Source organism: Scyliorhinus canicula, chromosome 2 (assembly GCF_902713615.1).
Source record: "Scyliorhinus canicula chromosome 2, sScyCan1.1, whole genome shotgun sequence".
Lineage (NCBI taxonomy): Eukaryota > Metazoa > Chordata > Chondrichthyes > Carcharhiniformes > Scyliorhinidae > Scyliorhinus > Scyliorhinus canicula.
Window position 1 is genome coordinate 223199426 of NC_052147.1, and position 22094 is coordinate 223221519.

The window sequence follows — 22094 nt, forward strand, 5'->3', positions numbered from 1 at the left end:
ATGCAGACTTCGCACAACGTGCAGACTTCGCACAGACAGTGACCTAAGCCAGGAATCGAACCTGGGACCACGGAGCTGTGAAGCCACAGTGTTAACCACTGTGCTACAGTGCGCCCAAAAAGTAAAGTTTTTGAAATTTGACCAATATCTTCTAATACTTTTGCTAAACAACTGAGTAGAAATAGCCAGAAGGTTAGAAAACATATTTTATTAGTACGGGAGACTGGTAGGCACATACATGCATTCAGAAGGTTCATTGCAAATTCTGTTCATGGTAACAACTTTGGGTTTACGAAGGGACAAAAGGCTATCCTTTCATAAAGCATTTTGAGTGATGAAGGGATAATGAATGACCAGTGCCCAGATTATGTTGCTATAGAACGATAGGGGTTTTCATTATAAAAATGGGCATACAAACCTGCAGTGAAAAAGTTGACTTAAAATTGCGGTGGACTGAGTAACAACAGGAAGGAAGATTTTGGAGAGAGGAATTTGCGTGACCTAGGTTTGGATAGCTAGATTAGTTGATACTTCTGGGGTTTTTTTTCTTTTTGTTTTATAAATTTAGAGTACCCAATTCATTTTTTCCAATTAAGGGGCAATTTAGCGTGGCCAATCCACCTATCCTGCACATCTTTGGGTTGTGGAAACGAAACCCATGCAAACACTGGGAGAATGTGCAAACTCCACGCGGATAGTGACCCAGAGCCGGGATTGAACCTGGGACGTCTGTGCCGTGAGGCAGCAGTGCTAACCACTGTGCCACCCTGCTGCCCAGATACTTCTGTATTTATTTATTTCAAAAGTGGATATGTCACAAAAGAACAAACAAATTCACCTGTTCTAAGTAAGCAGCAGATAGTTTCAGGATAGCTAGGACATTGAAGCATATCAATATTGCTTAAGATCAGGATCATAAGATTATATTACTTTAAATGAAAAAGAAAATACTAAATCTCCTGGACATCGAAAGTCGTGCCACGGAACTCAGGCAGGCGGGATTTAAAAGTGGCAGGCAAACCTGATTCCAGGATTCCTGACCCCATTTCTGTTGTTTAGGATTTTTAAAGACATAGGTAGTGAGCCTGTATGCAGCAATCTTGTACTTCACCTATTCCATTGCAGCGGTGGCATTTTAGACTATGGATGTATTGTGAACCATGGAGAAACCCTAGTCTGGAGCTGGGTACCCTTTGATAGATATGTTCAAAAGGTGTTGATAACTTCACGTGTCATAATGTAGTAGCATATGATAAGTTAAATATGTGATTAATGATTGGACCTGTTTAGAAAAGATATTAAATTGATCAACATTGTGAAAGTATTCAGATGCACTTGATACAGTTGATACAGTTATCTTCTGCATTCAACGGTAATGAGAATCAGATTGAGATGCATCATTTGGGCCCTGTGATTTATTTTCTAACCGAGCTATCTATTGAGCCTTAGTAGCAGTGGTCATATTTTCCAATACATCAAATGTTTTCCTATATTCAGCTCTGGAAATTTTGCTTATACAGTTGTGCAATGCCATTATGAATGCTTGGGGGCTGAGCTCCAAATTCCATTGATGGATTTATCTCAGCAGGGACTGTTGTTGCAACTGTCATGGAGTCTATTAGACTTGTCTTGATTGGCAAATTAGGATTAATATTTTTCTGAAGAGGTTTTTGAATGGCTGTGTATTTATTTTGATAGTTTAATGAGCATTGTAAAGATTTCCCAATGTTATTCATGATTCACAAGTTCTGTCCATATTGGACACTTGGTCGGGGAGCTATGGAGTGGTCATGGGTGGGTTGCAGGAGGTGAGAGCTCATGGCTAGGCTGCTTAATAATCATATGCAGAACTAGGCTGATGATCCAGTGAATGGAGGCAGGCCTTCTAACCTGCTCACCTCTGAACTCACCTTGGGCATGCTTCTGGAGATGGTTTCCCCAACTCCAGCCCCTGCCCATGACTGCACCATAAAAGTAGCATGGACGGACAGAAAGTGTGATAGCAATGTTGGGAAATGACACAACCCATGGTTTCTGCCATGAAAATTAAAATTTAGCCAATGTGCTGCACACTGCTTCAAGTAAGCCAGAAACCCTGTGAACATAGTCAACATATTGCAAAAAAATAAAGCTAATTTCAAAAATGAATTACTACTGTAAGATCATAAATCCTGACAATGCAAAAAGGAGCAACTAAATAGTCCATTGTTCATTTACTCCATCAGAGTCTATGCATGCATAGAGTTTTGTCATGTGAGAGTACCTTTACAAAATGGGTTTTTATAAATGGGTGTGTATATAAATATCTGTAGTGAGTACCTTTTAAGAAATGGGTTGTTATTACTGCAGTGATGTCAGAGAGTGGGTGGAGCTGGGCTGTCTGTCAGCTTTTTACTTTCGCTTTAGGCTTTTTGCTGCAGAGTGGGTTTGATTTCATTTTAGTTTTGGAGAAGCTGCTTATGAGTGTCCATTTGCTGATTTCAACGTAGTAACTGTCTTCCGTAGTGAAGTTAAGCCTGATGTATTTCTGTAAAAAGGTGTTTTTAAGTCTTATGGATGTTAAAAGGAAAGCTTAAAGCATTACTTCGTGTTGTAGTCTTTGGGGGTTGTATTTAAATTAATGGTTGCTAAGATGTTCACTATGTTTTAAGAAGGTTAACTTGAGTTCAACCATTAATACCTACTTGACAGTAGTAATTATAGACAGAGGTGACATTAAAACTGTTGGAATATCTGCAGAACTCTTGGAAGAGAAACGGTCAGAGACAGAAATTCAAAGGGACAGTGTCAAAAAAGTTATTAGGATTAAATATAGAAAATAACCAGGGACTGATGGTATGGCTTCCCAAAGTATTGACGAGAGTTCAGCAGGTGGATCGGCGTCCTCTCCCAAGCTGGACATTTCTCTTGTGTGGGAGCTTTATTCCATTGAATTCGTAAAGTTTTAACCCAAAAAGCCTCTGAAAACTGGGAGAAAATAAAGTACCCTGGCGGGAGCCACCTCATGTGCAACTATCCCCACCGGAAGTCCCTCATGAGGCAGGAGGCAGCAATATTAACCATTCTGTCACCATGCTGTTCAAATAATGATTAAAGGTTAGAGGGAAACCAAACTTTTCTCATTCTCTTTGGGGGAGGAGGGTGGTGCTCGCTGCATGACCTAATACCATGGTTTCAACAGGGATATTAATAGTTGCTCATCTGAGGATTTTTTTTCACCTCTCGCCATCTGTTTTCAATGATATGAAGTGATCCAAACCCACGTCCATCGCACTCGAGTGTCGCTGCTCATGCCCAATCCCTTAGTGAAATTCAAACCACATCAATCCCATTGCATGCCACCAAAATCCAAGCCAGTTGGAGTCTACCTGGCCTTTTTACTTTAGTTTAATGTTTGAATTTGATTGGGTGGTACTGCACCTGATGCTATGTCACCACATGACGATGCCTTATCATAGAATCATAGAAAAGGGATAGTGCCGGGGGGGGGGGGGGGGGGGGGGGGGGTGGAAATAGAGCATGGGGTGTCCTTATATGCCGATGACTTGTTATTATACGTGTCGGAACCAAGTGTGTCAATAGGGGGAATACTGGAGCTGCTTCGGGTGTTTGGGTCTTTCGCAGGGTACAGATTAAATCTAGACAAGTGAATATTTTGTGGTGTCTCAGCCAGGGGTGGGGGCAGCGGTGGGGGGGGCTGCCATTCCATAAGGCAGGGACTCACTTTAGATATCTGGGGGTGCAGGTTGCCCAAGATTGGTAGAGTAGGGGGGGTGGCTCCATAGGTACAACATTTCTAGTTTGGTGGGGAGAGCGAAAGATGATCTGGCAAGGCGGGATGGTCTCCCTCTGTCATTGGTGGGTCGGGTACAGGCGGTTAAAATGAATGTGCTGCCTCGATTCCTGTTTATTTTTCAATGCCTGATGATTTTCCTGCCAAAGGCATTTTTTAGAGGGATTGAACGGATGATTATCTCGTTCATATGGGGAGGGAAGGTGGCCAGAATTTAAAAGGTGCTACTACAGAGAGGAAGGCAGGCAGGGGGTTTGGGTCTTCCGAACCTGGTGTATTATTACTGGGCAGCGAATGTGGAGAAGGTGCGGAGCTGGGTCAGAGGGATTGACTCCCAATGGGTCAGAATGGAGGAGAGTTTGTCTAGGGGGTCAGGATTGAAGGCGCTTGCGACAGCGCCGCTCCCGACGGCCCCAGGGAGATACTCAGGGAGTCCGGTAGTAATAGCTTTGTTGAGAATTTGGAGGCAGTTTCGACAGCACTTCGGGTTGGGGGCAGTGTCAAGGGGAATACCGATTCGGGGGAACCATAGATTTGAGCGAGGGAAGTGGGATGGACATTTTTGGAGATGGGAGGAGAAAGTATTTAGAACACTAAAAGATTTATTTCTTGGGGGTTGTTTTTGCAGGATTAAAGGAGCTGGGAGCGAAGTATGGGCTGGAGCAGGGAGAAATATTTAGATACTTGCAGGTTCATATTCCAGAAAGGAGATACAGAGCTTTCCAGTAGAGCCGGCTTCCACATTGCTGGAGGAGGTGCTGATGACAGGGGGACTGGAGAAGGGGGTAGTATCGGCGGTTTGCGGGGCTATTTTGGATGAGGAGAAGGCGCCACTAGAAGGGATCAAGGAAAAGTGGGAGGAAGAGTTGGGAGAGCGTATGGAGGAGGGGTTCTGGTCTGAGGTGCTCCGGAGGGTGTGAATGCCTCGACCTCGTGTGCGAGGTTGGGGCTGATACAGCTGAAGGTGGTGTACAGAGTGCACCTTACAAGAGCGAGGATGAGCTGGCTCTTTGAGGGGGTAGAAGATGTGTGTGAATATTGCAGGGGAGGTCCCGCAAACCACGTTCATATGTTTTGGTTCTGTCCAAAGCTGGAGGAGTGCTGGAAGGAGGTGTTTAGGGTAATCTCTAAAGTGGTGCACGTGAAACTGGACCTGCGCCCTCGGGAGGCCATATTCGGGGTGACGGACCAGCCGGAGTTGAAAACTGGCGCGGGGGCAGTTGTTTAGCCTTTGCCTCGTTGATCGCCTGAAGGCGGATCCTGTTATGGTGGAGATCAATCTCTCCACCCTGTGCCCTGGCGTGGAGGGGGGACCTGCTGGAATTCTTAATGCTTGAAAAGGTCAAATTTAAACTGAGCGGAAGGATGGATGGTTTCTACAATTCATGGGAGTTATTCATTATGCACTTCCGAGAATTAGAGCACATCGAACATTAGGGGCGTTGGGGGCTTGGAGGATTAGGGGAGGGGGACTGTATGTGTTAATGGTGACTATGGGTGATTCCTGATTCCTTTTTGTTTATGTCAACATGCGGGCCAATGTCTGGGGTTTGGTGGGAGGATGGGATCGTTGTTATTGATATGGGGATTGACATTACATTCGTTACTGATTATTGTTTATTGTTGGGTGTAAATTTGGGAGAAAATGTGAAAAAGGTAGAGAATTTAAAAAATCAAAAAAGAATCATAGAATCATAGAATTTACAGTACAGAAGGAGGCCATTCGGCCCATCGAGTCTGCACTGGCTTTTGGAAAGAGCACCCTACTTAAGCCCACACCTCCACCCTATCCCCAGAACCCAACAACCCCATCTAACCTAAGGGCAATTTAGCATGGCCAATCCACCAAACTTGCACATCAGTGGGAGGAAACCGGAGCACCCGGCGGAAACCCATACAGACAAGGGGAGAACGTGCAGACTCCGCACAGACGGTGACCCAAGCGGGAATCGAACCTGCGATCCTGGCGCTTTGAAGCCATAGCGCTAACCACTATGCTATCGTGCTGCCCCCCTATGAGGGGAGTTGTACACTCTTCCCCTCCTTGGCGGTTGCCAATGATGAACTGTTGGACTGATGTATTTTAAAAATATTTTTATTCTCCTTTTTCACATTTTCTCCCATATTTGCACCCACCAACAATAAACAATAATCAGCAACAAATATGTCAACCTCCATAACAATAACAACGATCCCATCCTCCCACCAACCCCTAAACATCAGCCCGCATGTTTACATAAACAAGAACAAAGAACAAATGACAAAAAGGAAGTTTGAACTGAGGGGAAGGATGGAGGGGTTCTACAAGTCATGGGCATTATTCATTATGCAATTTCAAGAACTGGATAACATCGAACATTAGTTGGGGGGATGGACTGATGTATTTAAAATATAATTTTAAAATGTCCCAGATTGCTTTCCTTGGCCACCAGGAAATTGATGCCGTTTCCAGTAGATACCAGCCATTCCGGGAGGATTGACAACCCTCGCCTGCATTTAAGAGGCATTTGTTCTACCTAGATCTTGTTCAAATTGCGGGGTCAGGAGTAAGAGTGGGTGGACTGCTCTGAGCCCTTGTGAGAGAGAGAGGGGCAATATAGTTTACAGAATTTAATGTTAATCTGTAACCGTCAACAGTTGAGGAAGATTGCATGAGACCTTGGGATAAGATTGGTTAACCAAAATGAAGTGAAGAGGATTCCTATTTGATCTCTAAATATACTGCTAACTTAACTGTCTATCCAATTGGAACCACTTTTTCAAAAAACAGAATGGGCTGAAGATTAATCTGAGCGAGTGGCCTGTGAAACTGAAAGCATAAAATATCTGGAGTTTAAAAATAACTTGAAAACATAACAGTTGCTTGTTCACAGTTTTCACAAATAACAAGAAGAAACATGGAATTCAATCCTCAAAACAGCAGGACAGTTCGAAACATACTTTTGATTGCACAGATGCTTCATATTGCTCAGAACTTTACTTATTCAGACATTGTAAAGCAATGGTCATCAATAATATGTTGCAGGTGTTATTGCCATGTAATGCATATTGTTAGTGATACAGCACAATTTTTGATTGACTCATGAGATCCATGTGTGTGCGTCTGTCTGTCTACTCAGTGCCTAAGTGCACTTCATCTATCCAAGTCTGAGAATATCTGAGTTTGCTCTGTCTTGTCACTTGCATAGTCTAGTCTCACCACTCGTACAAGCTGACCCCAGGCAGGCCTCACCATTGAATGCAACAGGAGCTGAGGTATAATGGCAAACCTACAAGATTTGCAGCTGTTTGAGTGACTGCCAGCTTCAGCTGGAAGACATGAAGGACTGAAGATTACTGCAATGGCTAAAAAGATGGTGTTTGCAATTCCTCTGTATTCCTTGGTTTGTGGCCTTGCCTTTCTATTTGAGGGACTCGAGCATGACACCCCTTGGTCAGAATTTGCAGTTCAACTGGCCTTTGCTATGATTTATGTGAAAATGGTACAGCATCTTTGGGCGAAGAGCTGATGATGCATAATTAAATGCCAGCACATATTGTGTTGCTCAATCATTCACTTTGCAAAAGTGGCATTTTGTTATCTGCCCCATTTGTTACAATTTTCTTTCATTCATTCAAGGGATGTGAGCTTTGCTGGCTAGACCAGCATTTATTGCCCATCCCTAGTTATCTTTCAGAATATGGTGGTGAGCTGCCTTCTTGAACCACTGTCATGTTGATACACCCACAGTGCTGTTAGCAAGGGAGTTCTAGGGTTTTCACCCAGCGACAGTGAAGGAATTATATATTTCAAGTCAGGATGGTGAGTGGCTCGGAAGGGAACTTCAGGTGATGGTGCTCCCGTAAATCTGCTGCCCTTGTCCTTCTAGATGGTATTGGTTGTGAGTTTGGTAGGTGCTGTCCAAGCAGCCTTGGCAAAGGTTACTTGCCACTTGTCAGCCCAAGCCTGGGCATTGTCCAGATCATGCTGCATTTAGACATGGACTGCTTCAGTATCTGAGGAGATGCAAATGATGCTGAACATTATGCAATCATCAACAAACATCTCCACTTCTGACCTTATGATGGAAGGAAGCAGCTGAAGATGGTTGGGTCTAGGACAGTACACGCTGGATGTCCAGGATCTGTGATGATTGATCTCCAACAACCCGATCACCTTTCTTTTTGTTAGGTATGACTCCAGCCAACAGAGAGCTTTCTCCCTTATTCCTATTAGCTCCAGTTTTGCTCGGGCTCCTTGATGCCATACTCGGTTAAATGTGTCTTTATGCCAAGGACAGTTACTCTCACCTCGCCTCACCTCTAGAGTTAAGTTCTTCTGCCCATTTTTGAAGCAAGGCTGTAATGAGGTTAGAAGCTGAATGACTGTGATGGAACCCAAACTGAGCATCAGTCAGCCGGTTATTTCTAAGTAGGTGCTGCTTAATAGCACTGTTAATGACCTTTTCCATCACTTTGCTGATGACCGAGAGGAGATTGATGTGGTGGTAATTGGCTGAGTTGGATTTGTCCTGCCTTTTGTGTACAGGACATGCCTCCACTGGGTTGATGCCAGTGTTGTAGCTGTACTGGACTAGCTTGGCTATGGAAACAGCTAATTCTGGAGCTCAAGTCCTCAGTACTGTTGTCAGAGCCCATAGCCTTTGCAGTTTCCAGTGCCTTCAGTCATTTCTTGGTATCATGTAGAGTGAATTAAATTGACCGAAAACTGGCAGCTGTGATGCTGGGGTCCTCTGGAGGAGGCTGAGATGGACCATCAACTCGGCACTTCTGGCTGAAGAATGTAGGAAATACCGCAGCCTTATCTTTTGCGCTGAGGATGGGAATATTTGTGGAGTCTCCTCCTCCGGTGAGTTGTTTAATTGTCGACCACCATTCATGGTTGGATGTGGCAGGACTGCAGAGCTGAAATCTGATTGTTGGTTGTGCTGCTTGTGCTATTTGGCATACAAGTAGCCCTGTTTTGTAGATTCATCAGGTTGACACCTCATTTTTAGTATGTCTGGTGTTACTCCTGGCATGCCCTCCTGCACTCTTTATTGATCCAGGGTTGACACCATGGTTTGGTGATAATGGTAGAGTGGAGGATATACCAGGCCTTGAGGTTACAGATTGTGGTCGAGTACAGTGCTGCTGATGGCCCAAAACACATCCTGGTCTTGAATTGCTTGATCTGTTTGAAATCTATCCATTTAGCACATTGGAAGTGCCCCACAACACTGTGGAGGGTATCCTCAATGTGAAGATGGGACCTGGGCAGCATGGTAGCACAGTGGATAGCACTGCTGATTCACAGTGCCAGGGTCCCAGGTTCAATTCCTGGCTTGAGTCACTGTGTGCGGAGTCTGAATGTTCTCCCTGTATCTGCGTGGTTTCCTCTGGGTGCTCCGGTTTCCTCCCACAAGTCCCAAAAGATGTGCTGTTAGGTGAATTGGACATTCTGAATTCTCCTTCAGTGTACCCGAACAGGCATGGAATGTGGCACCGAGGCGATTTTCACAGTCACTTCATTTCAGTGTTAATGCAAGCCTACTTGTGACAATAAAGATTATTATTACCATATTCACAAGGACTGTGCGGTGGTCACTCCTACCGATACTGTCAAGGACAGACGCAGACAGGTTTGTGAGTTTGAGGTCAAGTATGTTTTTCCCTCTTGTGGACTATTATTTAAGTGATAAATTACAACATGCTGCTGTGCAGAGGGATCTGGGTGTCCTTGTGCATGAATTGCAAAACGTTGGTTTTCAGGCGCAGCAAGTAATTAAGAAGACAAGTGGAATTTTGTCCTTCATTGCTAGAAGGGTGGAGTTTAAAACTGGGAGGTTATGTTGCAGCTGTATAGGGTGCTGGTGAGGCCACACCTGGAGTACTATGTACAGTTTTGGTCTCCTGACTTGAGAAAGGATGTATTGGCAATGGAGGGGGTGCGGAGGAGATTCACTAGGTTGATTCCAGAGTTGAGGGGATTGGCTTATGAGGAGAGACTGAGTAGACTGGGACTATTCTCATTGGAATTTAGAAGAATGAGAGGGAATATTATAGGAACATATAAAATTATGAAAGGAATAGAAGCAGGGAGTTTGTTTTCACTGACGGGTGTAACTAGAACTAGGGGGCATCGCTTAAAAATAAGGGGGGGTAGATTTAGAATGGAGTTGAGGAGGAACGTCTTCATCCAAAGGGTTTTGAATATGTGGAATTCCCTGCCCTGTGAAGCCATTGCGGCTACGTCATTAAGTATCTTTAAGGCAAAGATAGATTTTTAAACAGGAATGGAATTAAGCGTTATGATGAGCAGGTGGGTAAGTGGAGCTCAGTCCACAAAAAGATCAGCTACGGTCTTATTTAATGGTGGAGCAGGCTCAAGGAGCCAGATGGCCTAATCTTGCTTCCAGTTCTTATGTTCTTTTATGTTCTTATCAATTCCCTCACCACATGTCGCAGACCCAGTCGAGCAGCTATGCCCTGTACTAACCAAATTGGTCGAGTCCTAGTGGTGTTACCAAGCAACTCTTGGTGGTGGACATTGAAGCCCCCCACCCAGAGTGCCTTCTCTGCCCTTGCCACCTTCAGTGCTTCCTTCAAGTGGTATTCAACCTGGAGGAGTACGGATTCATCAGCTGAGGGGGGTAAGGTGATAATCAGCAGGAGGTTTCCTTGATGCCATGAAAATTCATGGGGTCTGGAATCAACGTTGTCGACTCCCAGAGCGACTTCCTCCTGACTGTAAACCACTGTGTCGCCCTCCCCTCTGCTGGGTCTGCCCTGCCAGTAGAACATATCCAGGGATGATGATGGAATGTGCCCAGTTAATTGTCTGAAGATAAGGGGTGGGATTTACCGGCCACCCCGCTGCGTGTTTTTGGCAGTGGAGGCGGGCTGCCAGTGGGATCTACTGACCCCGCCATTGTGAATGGAAATTTCCAGTGACAGCACCCCTCGTCGCCAGGAAGCCCATGCACTGGGACCAGAATTTCCCACCGGCATGAACAACTGGTAAATCCTTCCCAAGATCCCATAGGATGACTGCGTCAGGCTGTTGCTTGACTAGTCTGTGGGACTACTCTCCTAATTTTAACACTCACCTCCAGATGCTAGTAAGGAGGGCTTTGTAGGGTCGATAGAGCTGCATTTGCCATTGCCTTTCCTGGGTCAATGATGGGTGGCCTGGCCAATTACATTCTTTGAGACTTCTTAGCAGTTTGAAACTATCGAGAGGCTATTTCAGAGTTAATAGTCAACCACATTGTTGGTGTGGAGTCACATTTAAGCCAGACCAGGTCAGGACGACAGATTTCCTTCTCTAAAGACAGGACATTAGTGATCTAGCTGAGTTTTATGAAAATTGACATCATTCGACTTTTAATTCCAGATTTTTTTACTGAATTCAAATTCTAACACTGTGTTGGGACCCAAACTCAGGTCCCCAGAGATAATCCTGGGTGTCTGGATTACTAGTCCAGCGACAATACCACGACACACCACCTCCCCCTATTGAATGTCATGGGAGTTGCAGTAGATACAAGCGAAACATTTTACACATACTTTGGGCTGGTAATTACTAGTTAATAGCTTTAGCATGTGATGAAGCTGTATATGCAACTATTGATAGCAAGCATGTTTTTTTATTGCAGATATTTTAGGTTCGTAATATTGATTTGGTAGATATGGATAAAAATAGTGCTGGAGAGCAGCTCAACAGGGCATTTGAAGCTTATCGTCAGGCATGCATGGATCGAGACAACATCAAGAAAACATTAGAACAAAAGGTACATTGTTTGACAATTATTGTAAATAACTGAGAACTAAATTAGGTATAAAGGATGCATATTTCACTGAAAACTGGACTAATGCTTGTTATATTTCTGATTTTCTTTTCCTTATCTGTCGACTTTTCAATATAATGAAACTTTTAATGTCATAAATAAGAGTTTAAACAAATATTTAAGAACATAATTTAGTTGTTATTGTAAAATATTTCTAAATAATCTTTTGGGTGTCTTTGAATATATATGAACGGGTGGGGAACAGAGAGAAGTAGACCTTGGAAAATAGGCAACAGGTTTAGATAAAGGATCTGGATCGGCGCAGGCTGGGAGGGCCGTAGGGCCTGTTCCTTCCTGTGCTGTAATTTTCTTTGTTTTGTTTGTTCTATTTGAAAGACATGGCCTCTTCCAAAAGCCTAGCTGTGGACTTGAATATTTTGGTCATCAATCATCATTGTGAGCGTATATATTGCACTTGGCTTCGCAGAATGTGTTGGTAGTCTGTTCCTTCAGCTGAACTGATGGAAGATTGTCTTTCGGGGGGGGGGGGGGGGGGGGGGGGGGGGGGTTGCTGGGATTGAGGATTATGGGTGTTGGGGTGTGCGTGTCGGGGTGGTCTTCTGATTTAACACCAGCTGATGTAGCTTTTGTTTTGTGTTCTTTCAGCTTCAGAAAGTCTGTTAAGCAGACAAGAAAGTATGTTAGTTTGGTTTTCTAAAAAGCTTGAAACCAATTATATTACCCATATTTTCTTTGATAGAAAGATTAATTGATTATTATAACATATCTATGGGCATGAGAGAGAAAGAGGCAATATACTGATGTATTCCTTTCTTGAAATTTGATATTGAAAAAATTAAAACTGAAGTAATTCTCTCTAAAGAAGGGAAACAAATTGGAAGGGAGTGGAGAAGGGAAATAGAGTGAGGATAAGATCTGACCTCCCTCCATTCTCCCATGAAGCAGTTAATTGGAATTGGGGGAGACAAATAGAAGACTAACGGGTGAGCTGGTGCCAGCAAAGCAAAGAGAAGCACACTGGGCTTGAGAGGTTGTTCAGAGAGGGGAAGGCAGCACCAATGATAGATTGATGGGAAGATGTAGTCGGGAATGTGCTGGGAGTGAAAATTTAAGAGAATGAGTGAGGGCGCAGGGATCTGCTGACGGCCACATTGCCCACCCATCTTGTGCCAGCCCCCAACTACATTTCAGCTTGCAGCTTTTGTTAACTCCTTTTCCCCGGTTGAACCACACTGTGCTGCTCACCATTGCCCAGTTGAAAGTAAGGAAGAAACATTCTTTTAAAAGAGAGAGAAATTTAAGGAAATGTTTGGGAGAGAAAGGCAGAAGCCATAATACAGAGGAAAGCCAACAGAGTTAGGAAAGAGAGAAACTATTTTCTGACTTGTGTATAATACCATGTGAGACAGAGACTGTTACTCGGATTATTAAGTGGATTTAATTCAGAAACAGCAAAGAATAGCTTGGGGCAGTGCAGAAAGGATTTTCTTCACGCAATATTTTTAAACACAGTGGGAATATAAAAGAGGGAGGTTTGCTGCACAAGAAAGTGAGAACAATCTGCGGAGCCAGTGAGTTTGTTAACTTGCAAACCTTGAAGTGGCACAGTTGCCGCATCAAGCTTAATCAGATGTTATTTAGTGCTGGATCTTATGGAACGTCTTGTTCATTTCATAGTTGCACTTTATCAGTTCAGTGCATTTCACACTTTACTCGTTTTTTAATTTCTGTCTCCCTTATTCGTTATTGCTTCAGTGTCTGTGCCCTTTTTCTTCGCTTTCACCTTTGGAAGAACATGGTAGATGGAATGGAAGGTGGTAGTTGCAATTGTGGCACATTTTAATGTTCTCTTTCCCATTTGTCCTTCATAGATTCCATGAAAGTCATGTGCAACAATCCATTGCAACTCTATGGTGTCCATTTTAAGAAGTAAAAGACAGTATCAGAAACTTTGATCAGAACACAGTTCCTGGGGGCCCCACCCTTTGGCATCGACTCCTCCCATTTCTTCCCTTATTCCTTTGAATTATTCCCTTAATTCCTCTTTCTCACTCCCTTTTGATCCAACCATTTGGAGGGCTAGCAATTCAGTGTTGTTCAAGAGCCCTGAGGCAAGAAATGGGTGCAGCATCTGATGGAATGCATAATCCTTGATGGTAAAAAGGAGTACAGTGTTGGTTGGGCTATGTGGTTCAGTTGCTGGAATGTGTTGGAGTATGAAAATCTAGGTAGCAATAGATGATACAATGTGATCAGCAGTAGTTTGGGGCCTAGGCTAAGACAGGTGGGTAGTGTGGTTTCTCATAATAGATTTGAGCCCCGTTGGAGGATTCCACCCCTGATCTTGCAGATGTTGGGTTATTGTCGTGAATAGAAACTGGCTTTTAAATTTCTTAATCTCTTTATTGAAGTAACGGTTAAAAATTCTGCATTTCTAAAACATTTGAAGGTGTAAGAAACTTAAAGCCCTTTGATAGTAGCTACTGCTACAGAGATCAAGTGGCTGACAGGACTCAACCTCAAGTAAAATGGTATTATGACCATAGCTCCACGAAGCTTGGACATGGAAGTTGAAGGATTTGAGTAAAGGTTGATAAAATCAGTGGGCAAAATCAAATTTGACAGAAAACGTGAAGGAATGTACCAAATGGACAATCGTGACAAGAAGAGTGTTGAACACATTTTGTGCTATCTTTAACATTTCCATTAATTACTACTTGCAATGTTCTCGTCAGAGGACGTGTAATTTTGATGAGGACAGTATCCACGTGCCCTAGAACATAATGCTTATAAGGCTAAGTAGTGAAAAACCCTTTAAGGCTTTTAAAAAAAAATCATTTTCAGCATGTGGGCATTGCTGGCAAGACTGTCATTTATTACCAATCATTTGGCATTTATTATCAATCATTTATTGCCTTGAAAATTGTGATTGTGACCTCCTAGGGCATTTGAAACATTGCTGATGACATGCTGGATGTGCTGACTAACAACAACAGGGCTATTTCCTGCCCCCCCCCCCCCCCCCCCCAAATAAAAGAAAGCAATCCCACCAGCGTCATGGCCACTTGTAAGACTACCAAGCCGTTATTTCAGATGTATTTTCAAAACTGAATTTAAATTAACAAAATGCCATCAGGTTTACTAGTCCAGTGGCATAACCACTATGCTACTGTGCCCATGATAAAATCAATTTGAGATATAATCTTTGGATGAGTTTACTCCAAGGTTAAATGCTGCTCAGGGTGAAGATCAATCTGGTTTTTCTGCCAAGTTCAGTTCATAGCCCTGTACATATTTTGGCTCTTGTCGTTTTTTGCTCTTCAAGAGTTTTTCTATATCTTCTGAATAATTGCTTTGTTTATTTTTTGTGAGTGAGAGTTGCATTCTGTGGTGGAGTTTTTTGTTATAATTTTAGAAAATATATAGCTAATAATTATTGAATTTTATTTTTGCTCAAATACAGATTTGTTGCTTGGAGCAAGAACTGGCAACAATAAAACAAACCACTGTATTGCAATCACAGTCTGCCTCTACCACCCCCAGAGGTAAGACATGTGTGCCAAGTAAAGAGAAAATATTTTCTCCTTTCTTATCCTCTTTATTGTTTAGGTAACTCATTAAGTATGCTCACTGGTACCTTTGACATTTTATGCAATGATCCCATTTCAGTATTCTTTGCGAGGTGAAGCTGTTATGCTGCTTTGGTCTTTTACTCAACCTTGCTTTTTCATTGTTTCTCAACTATATTTTCCCTTGATATTCTTGTTATTAATTGATGTTTATGTTTTCTTTTTCCTTTTCCTTCTTTGTTTCCTCCTCACTGCATGTGTCAAAAAAAAAACTGTTTTTGTTTGATATTGCTAACAGTAACAGGTCTTGTTCAAACTCATTTTACAGCTTTTGGCACAGATTTTCGGTTTAAGTTTTGCTCCCATAATTGGGAAGCAGATGGAATGAAATACGACTACCTTCATTGTATTTCCAATTTTGAGGATAACAAATATTGCTTCACTGAGATGCCATCTGCCAGCTTTATGAATTCTTGGATGAATTGCTTTCACCTTGTATACTGCCTTTTGATAAAGTTGCTTCTGTGATGGAACGGTTCAAAATTGTTTTTTTTTCCCAGCAATTATTTTTTATTCTATTATCAGAATGTGTCAGCACATTTCACCTTATTGCCAATCGCTGCCTTGGTGGGGTGGAATTCTAACCCCGAGTATTTGGTTGTGGCTTGGTTAAAATGCTGAAGACCACAAAGCTGCCTCCAGCACAACCATTTGCAGTTCTAACTGAGGCAAGTTTGGGGGTGGGCAGCTAACCTCTCCTCAGGCAGGCCTATCATTTAAATATTCTAACAAAGCAGCATGCTTCAAATTTCAGCAGGTTTTTCGATATAACGCCGGTGCGCTGGGTTTCCCAGGGTTGGGGAAACCTGGCAGTGGAGCGTGGTGAGAAAGGCTGGATCTAATAGACAAGTGTCTTTCCAGCACTATGTGTGGGGCAGGAAGAGCAGGAGAACTCCCCCAACTCCCCTGGTTCATCAAGTCAACCTACTTCCCTTTCTGCAATTGGCTGTCCCCACCTCTACCCTACCCCAGCAATTGGTTAACCCCTCCTCCCATAATCTGATCCCTTTGTTAAATTTGGCCCATTCACCTTTCACCACTGTCCTCATTGGCTAATATTGACTTCCAATTAAGCAAATCCTCAACTTTAAAATTCTCATTCTTGTTTGAAACCCTCTCAATGACTTTGCCTCTATCTATCTTTGTAATCTCCTTCACTAATTCTGGACTTTTGAGTATTTCCAGTTGGTGGCCATGTCTTCAGCTGCCTAGACCCGAAAGCTCTGGGATTCCGCTTTAAGACCCTCCTTAAAACTTATCTCTTTGATCGCTATTTTGGCCATCTATCTTAATATCCCTTTATGTGACATGGTATCAAATTGTGCTTACAGTGCTCCTGAAAAGTACTTTGGGAATCCTACTGCCTGCAGGTTGTCCTCCAAGCCACAACCATCCTGACTTGGAACTGAATTGCTATTCCTTCTCTGTCTCTGGGTTCAAATCCTGGAACTGCCTTCCTAACAGCACTGTGAGTGTACCTACACGCATGGATTGCAGCAGTTCAAGAAAGTTGCTCATCACCAACTTCTCAAGGGCAATTAGGGATGGGCAACAAATGTTGGTCCAACCAGCTACATCCACATTAAGTGAAATAATAAATTTGAACAATATTTATGAACCCTTTTGTAATATTTGCATAAGTTGTTCCCATCACTTCGATCCTGAAGTTACTTGTTTCAACCTTGTGCATTTGTTAGTTCCTAGGGTTTGCGTACTGCTAAGCTTGCATTTCATGTGCCAGGGTTTAGATATTATTTCAATATTCTCTGGTCGAAGACTTTGACCACAACAGGTCATTTGACCTCAAGAACACTTATCTTACATTAAAGTGAGAAGGGCAGCATATTTTATCAGTGAATGAATGGTAGAAAATATATTTATATCTGCTGTTGACAACTCATCAGTGAGGAGCTGACTGAATTGTCCCATCTTTCTGCAGGGAAGCACAACTTTCTGCTCTGTGTCCTACTGTTGATATAATGTGGCTAGAGTGTGGATGAATAGATTTAGCATGCTTTCTGCTTTTGTGAGAAAGTTTGCTTCTCATTTTCAGCAGCAATGTAAAAGAGAGAGCCAAATTTGGAAGTCTCTCTCTGTCAGTTGCTCTCCGCAGAATTCCCAGTCTTTGACTCCTCTTGTAGCTACAGTGTTGTGTGGCACTACCACCATGCTAACTGGGATAGACTTCAGGCAGATCTAGCAACTTAAGACCGGGCATCCATGAGGCGCTGAGGGCCATCAGCAGTAGCAGAATTGTATTCAAGCACAATCTGCAACCTCATGGCCTGGCACATCCCCTACTCTACCATTGCCACCAAGCCAGAGGATCAACCCTGGTTCAATGAAGAGTGCAGGAGAGCATGCCAGGAGCAACATCAGGCATACTGAAAAATGAGGTGTCAACCTGGTGAAATTACAACACAGGACTACTTGTGTTCCAAACAGCATAAGCAGCAAGTAATGGACAAAGCTTTTTTTAAAACATAAATTTAGAGTACCCAATTCATTTTTTCCAATTTTAGGGGCAATTTAGCACAGCCAATCCACCTACCCTGCACACCTTTGGATTGTGGGGGCGAGACTCACGCAAACATGGGGAGAATGTGCAAACTCATCACGCATAGTGACCCAGTGCCGGGATCGAACCTGGGGCCCCGATGCCTTGAGGCAGCAGTGCTAACCTAGTAATAGACAAAGCTAAGCGATTACACAACAAACGCATTAGATCTAAGCTCTGTTGTCCTGCCACATCCAGCCATGTATGGTGGTGGACAAGTAAACACCTCACTGGAGGCTCCACAAATATCCCCATCCTCAATGATGGAGGAGCTCAGCACGTGTTCAAAAGACAAGGCTGAGGCATTCGCAACAATCTTCAGCTAGAAGTGCCGAGTGGATGATCCATTTCGGTCTCTTCCGGAGGTCACCAGCATCACAGATATCAGTCTTCAGCCAATACGATTCACTCCACGTGTTATCAAGAAACGGCTGAAGGCACTGGATACTGCAAAGGCTATGGACCCTGACAATATTCCAGCAATAGTACTGACGAATTGTGCTCCAGAACTTGCTGGACCTCTAGCCAAGCTGTTCCAGTATAGATACAACATTAGCATCTACCGGCAATGTGGAAAATTGCCCAGGTGTGTCCTGTACACAAGAAACAGGACAAATCCAACCCAGCCAATGACCGGCTATGGGCCCTGACAATATTCCAGCAATAGTACTGACGAATTGTGCTCCAGAACTTGCTGGACCTCTAGCCAAGCTGTTCCAGTATAGATACAACATTAGCATCTACCGGCAATGTGGAAAATTGCCCAGGTGTGTCCTGTACACAAGAAACAGGACAAATCCAACCCAGCCAATGACCGGCTATGGGCCCTGACAATATTCCAGCAATAGTACTGATGAATTGTGCTCCAGAACTTGCTGGACCTCTAGCCAAGCTGTTCCAGTATAGATACAACATTAGCATCTACCGGCAATGTGGAAAATTGCCCAGGTGTGTCCTGTACACAAGAAACAGGACAAATCCAACCCAGCCAATGACCGGCTATGGGCCCTGACAATATTCCAGCAATAGTACTGACGAATTGTGCTCCAGAACTTGCTGGACCTCTAGCCAAGCTGTTCCAGTATAGATACAACATTAGCATCTACCGGCAATGTGGAAAATTGCCCAGGTGTGTCCTGTACACAAGAAACAGGACAAATCCAACCCAGCCAATGACCACTCTATCAGTCTACTCTCCATCATCAGCAAAGTGATGGAAGGGGTCATCAACAGTACTATCAAGCGGCACTTAGTCAGCAATAACCTGCTCAGGGACACTCAGTTTGTGTTCCGCCAGGGTCACTCGGCTCCTGAACCCATTACAGCTTTGGTTCAAACATTTACAAAAGAGCTGAATGCCAGAGGTGAGGTGAGAGTGACTGCCCTTATGAAATGAAATGAAATGAAAATCGCTTATTGTCACGAGTAGGCTTCAATGAAGTTACTGTGAAAAGCCCCTAGTCGCTACATTCCAGCGCCTGTCCGGGGAGGCTGGTACGGGAATCGAACCGTGCTGCTGGCCTGCTTGGTCCGCTTTAAAAGCCAGCGATTTAGCCTGGTGAGCTAAACCAGCCCCTTAACATCAAGGCAGCATTTGACTGAGTATGACATCAACGAGCCCTAGCTAAACTGGAGTCAATGGGAATCGGGGGAAGACTCTCCGCTGGTTGGAGTCATCCCTGGCACAAAGGAAGATGGTTGTGGTGGTTGGAGGTCAATCATCTCCACTTCAGGACATCTCTGGAGGAGTTCCTCAGGGTCGTGTCCGAGGCCCAACCATCTTCAGCTGCTTCATCAATGACCTCCCTTCCATCATAAGGTCAGCCGTGCAGATGTTTGCAGATGACTGCACAATATTCAGCACCATTCGCGTCTCCTCAGATAATGAAGCAGTCCATGTCCAAATGCACAATATCTCGGTTTGGGCTGACAAGTGGCAAGTTACATTTGCGCCACCCAAGTGCCAGGCAATGACCATCCTACAAGAGAGGATCGAATCACTGCCCCTTGGCATTCAATGGCATTACCATCACTAAGCCCCCCACAAACAACATCCTGCGGGTTACCATTGATCAGAAACTGAACTGGACTAGCTATATTAATACTGTGGCTACCAGGGCAGGTCAAAGGCTAGGAATCCTACGGCGAGTAATTCTTCAAAGCCTGTCCAACATCTACAGGTGCAAGTCAGGAGTGTAATGGAATACTCTCCACTTGCCTGGATGAGTGCAACTCCAACAACACTCAAGAAGCTCGACACCATCCAGGACAAAGCAACCCGCTTGATTGCTCCCCATTCCACAAACATTCAAATCCTCTACCGCCGAAGAATAGTGGCAGCCGTGTGTACCACCTACAAGACGCATTGCAATAACTCAGCAAGGTTCCTTAGCACCTTCCAAACCCACGACTGCTACCATCTAGAAAGACAAGTGCAACAGATACCTGGGAATCCCACCACCTGGAGGTACCCCTCCAAGTCACTCACCACCCTGACTTGGAAATCTTTCGCCGTTCCTTCACTATCGCTGGGGCAACATCCTAGAACTCCCTCCCTAACATCACAGTGGGTGTACTTGCATCTCCGGGACTGCAGTGGTTCAAGAAGGCAACTCGCCACTACCTCTGAAGGGCAACTAGGGATGGGCAATAAATACTGGCCTAACCAGCAACGCCCACATCCCGTAAATGAAATTTTTTAAGTATTTATATGGCTGGTCTAATTCCATTTCCGGTCACTGGTAACCTGGTCACAGGTAATTTATATTGCGTGTTCAGGGATGATAATGCCACTGAATGTCATGGCCAATGATTAGATTTACTTGTTGGAGATGGTAATTGTCTGGCACTTGTGTGGCTCAAGAGCTACTTGCCAATTAGCCCTCGCCTTACTATTGTCCAAGTCCTGCTGCAGATGGAAACAGACAACTTCAGTGTTTGAGGAATCATGAATGATGCTGAGCATTTTGGATCATCAGTGAACATCCCCACTTCTGACCTTATGATGGAGGGAAGGTCATTTATGAAACAGCTGAAGATGGTTGGACGTATGACACTACCCTCTGGAACTCCTGCAACGATAGACTGGCCACTCGATCCTGTGCAGGTAGGTCTACAACCTACTTCACTGAGCATCATTTGGTCCCACCCATTTGGCGCGGGGTGCCGTCTCCATCTCGCGGGACTCCGACGTTTTGCGGGACTCTGGAGAATCTGTCGGGAGTCTCACTGCAAGTCACCCCCGGCATTCTCTGGCCGAGTTGCGCTCAAGTGAGAGCCCAACATGGCCAGAGATTTGCGCCCTGACTGTTTGGAAAATCGTTGGAAGAAATCGGACGAATTAGAAGATAGTCCTGAGAACAAAGAGGCCAGCAAATTAGGCACCTTCTCGGCCACTGTCTTTCTCTGCAGCAAATGCAGTCAAGACTGTCATGCCAGAGTGGGGCACCTGAACTACACCAGGTGATGTTTAACACAGAGTTGACCACCATGGCACAAACCATTGTTGTACAAGATAAAAGGCTGCCACTAATCTCTAAAGGGAATAGGATACACTTCGTGGAGGAAGTATTACAAACCCACACTGGTTGTGGAGGAGAGAAAAAAGTATCATCGATGAAGGGATGGGTTGAATTCCTTCAATTCGGAACATACATTCTTATGGACATACAGCACTGATGCTTCATTGTCAGGCAACAGATTGATTTACAGTAATAAATTATCTTCACTTTTGTGCTAACTTTTTTGTTTCTGATCTGTTTGCAGGCAATAATCCTGGACAAGCTCAAGGTCTGAACACTCGGCCACAGATCAAAGAGAATGATTTGCTGAAAATTAGAAGAAATGAGCCACAACATACATGTGACCCATCAGATGAATTGAAAATAGGAGAGAGAGAAAAATACTGTAAGGTAAAAAAAATCTGTATTTACAAATGACTTGAAGGATACCATCACTCCTACATTTCAGTACAGTATCTGTTTCTCTCTTTCTGTCTCTCTCATTTTCTCTCTCACTTAGAGAGATCATAGTGAAATCTGCTCTCTCTTTAGCCCATATTGACAAATATGCACTTCCAATAGCAGTCAGTAGCTGGCCTCACACTGGAGCCAACATGGTACCCAAGCCAAAGTGCTCTACCAATGCCTCGGCTCAGATGAGCTAGTTTTGCACTGACTAGGGCTGAAACCTCATACCTTCCGAGACTATTCACAAGGTAAACTTGCTCAGTCATCAGTACTTCCCTCATTTGTCTTCTGCTCATTCTTATTCATTGTTCATTCATGATGCCACTACTCTCTCTTGTCTCTTTACCCCTTCTGTCC

At 43.9% G+C, this 22094-nt stretch overlaps 1 protein-coding gene across 5 annotated transcripts in view; it reads left to right on the top strand.

Moving 5' to 3' along the window:
* LOC119961976 (TRAF family member-associated NF-kappa-B activator-like) overlaps positions 1-22094 on the top strand; it is a 104842-nt gene that overhangs the window by 13573 nt on the left and 69175 nt on the right. For 3 of the 5 annotated variants that reach the window (XM_038789658.1, XM_038789654.1, XM_038789659.1), the window contains exons 2-4: positions 11431-11565; positions 15047-15128; positions 21535-21680. In XM_038789658.1, coding sequence (XP_038645586.1) covers positions 11464-11565; positions 15047-15128; positions 21535-21680 — 330 coding nt within the window. In that variant the 5' untranslated portion in view covers positions 11431-11463. Of the gene's footprint in view, positions 1-11192; positions 11566-15046; positions 15129-21534; positions 21681-22094 lie in introns of those variants that run through there. The other 2 variants (XM_038789656.1, XM_038789655.1) reach the window with 2 other exon arrangements.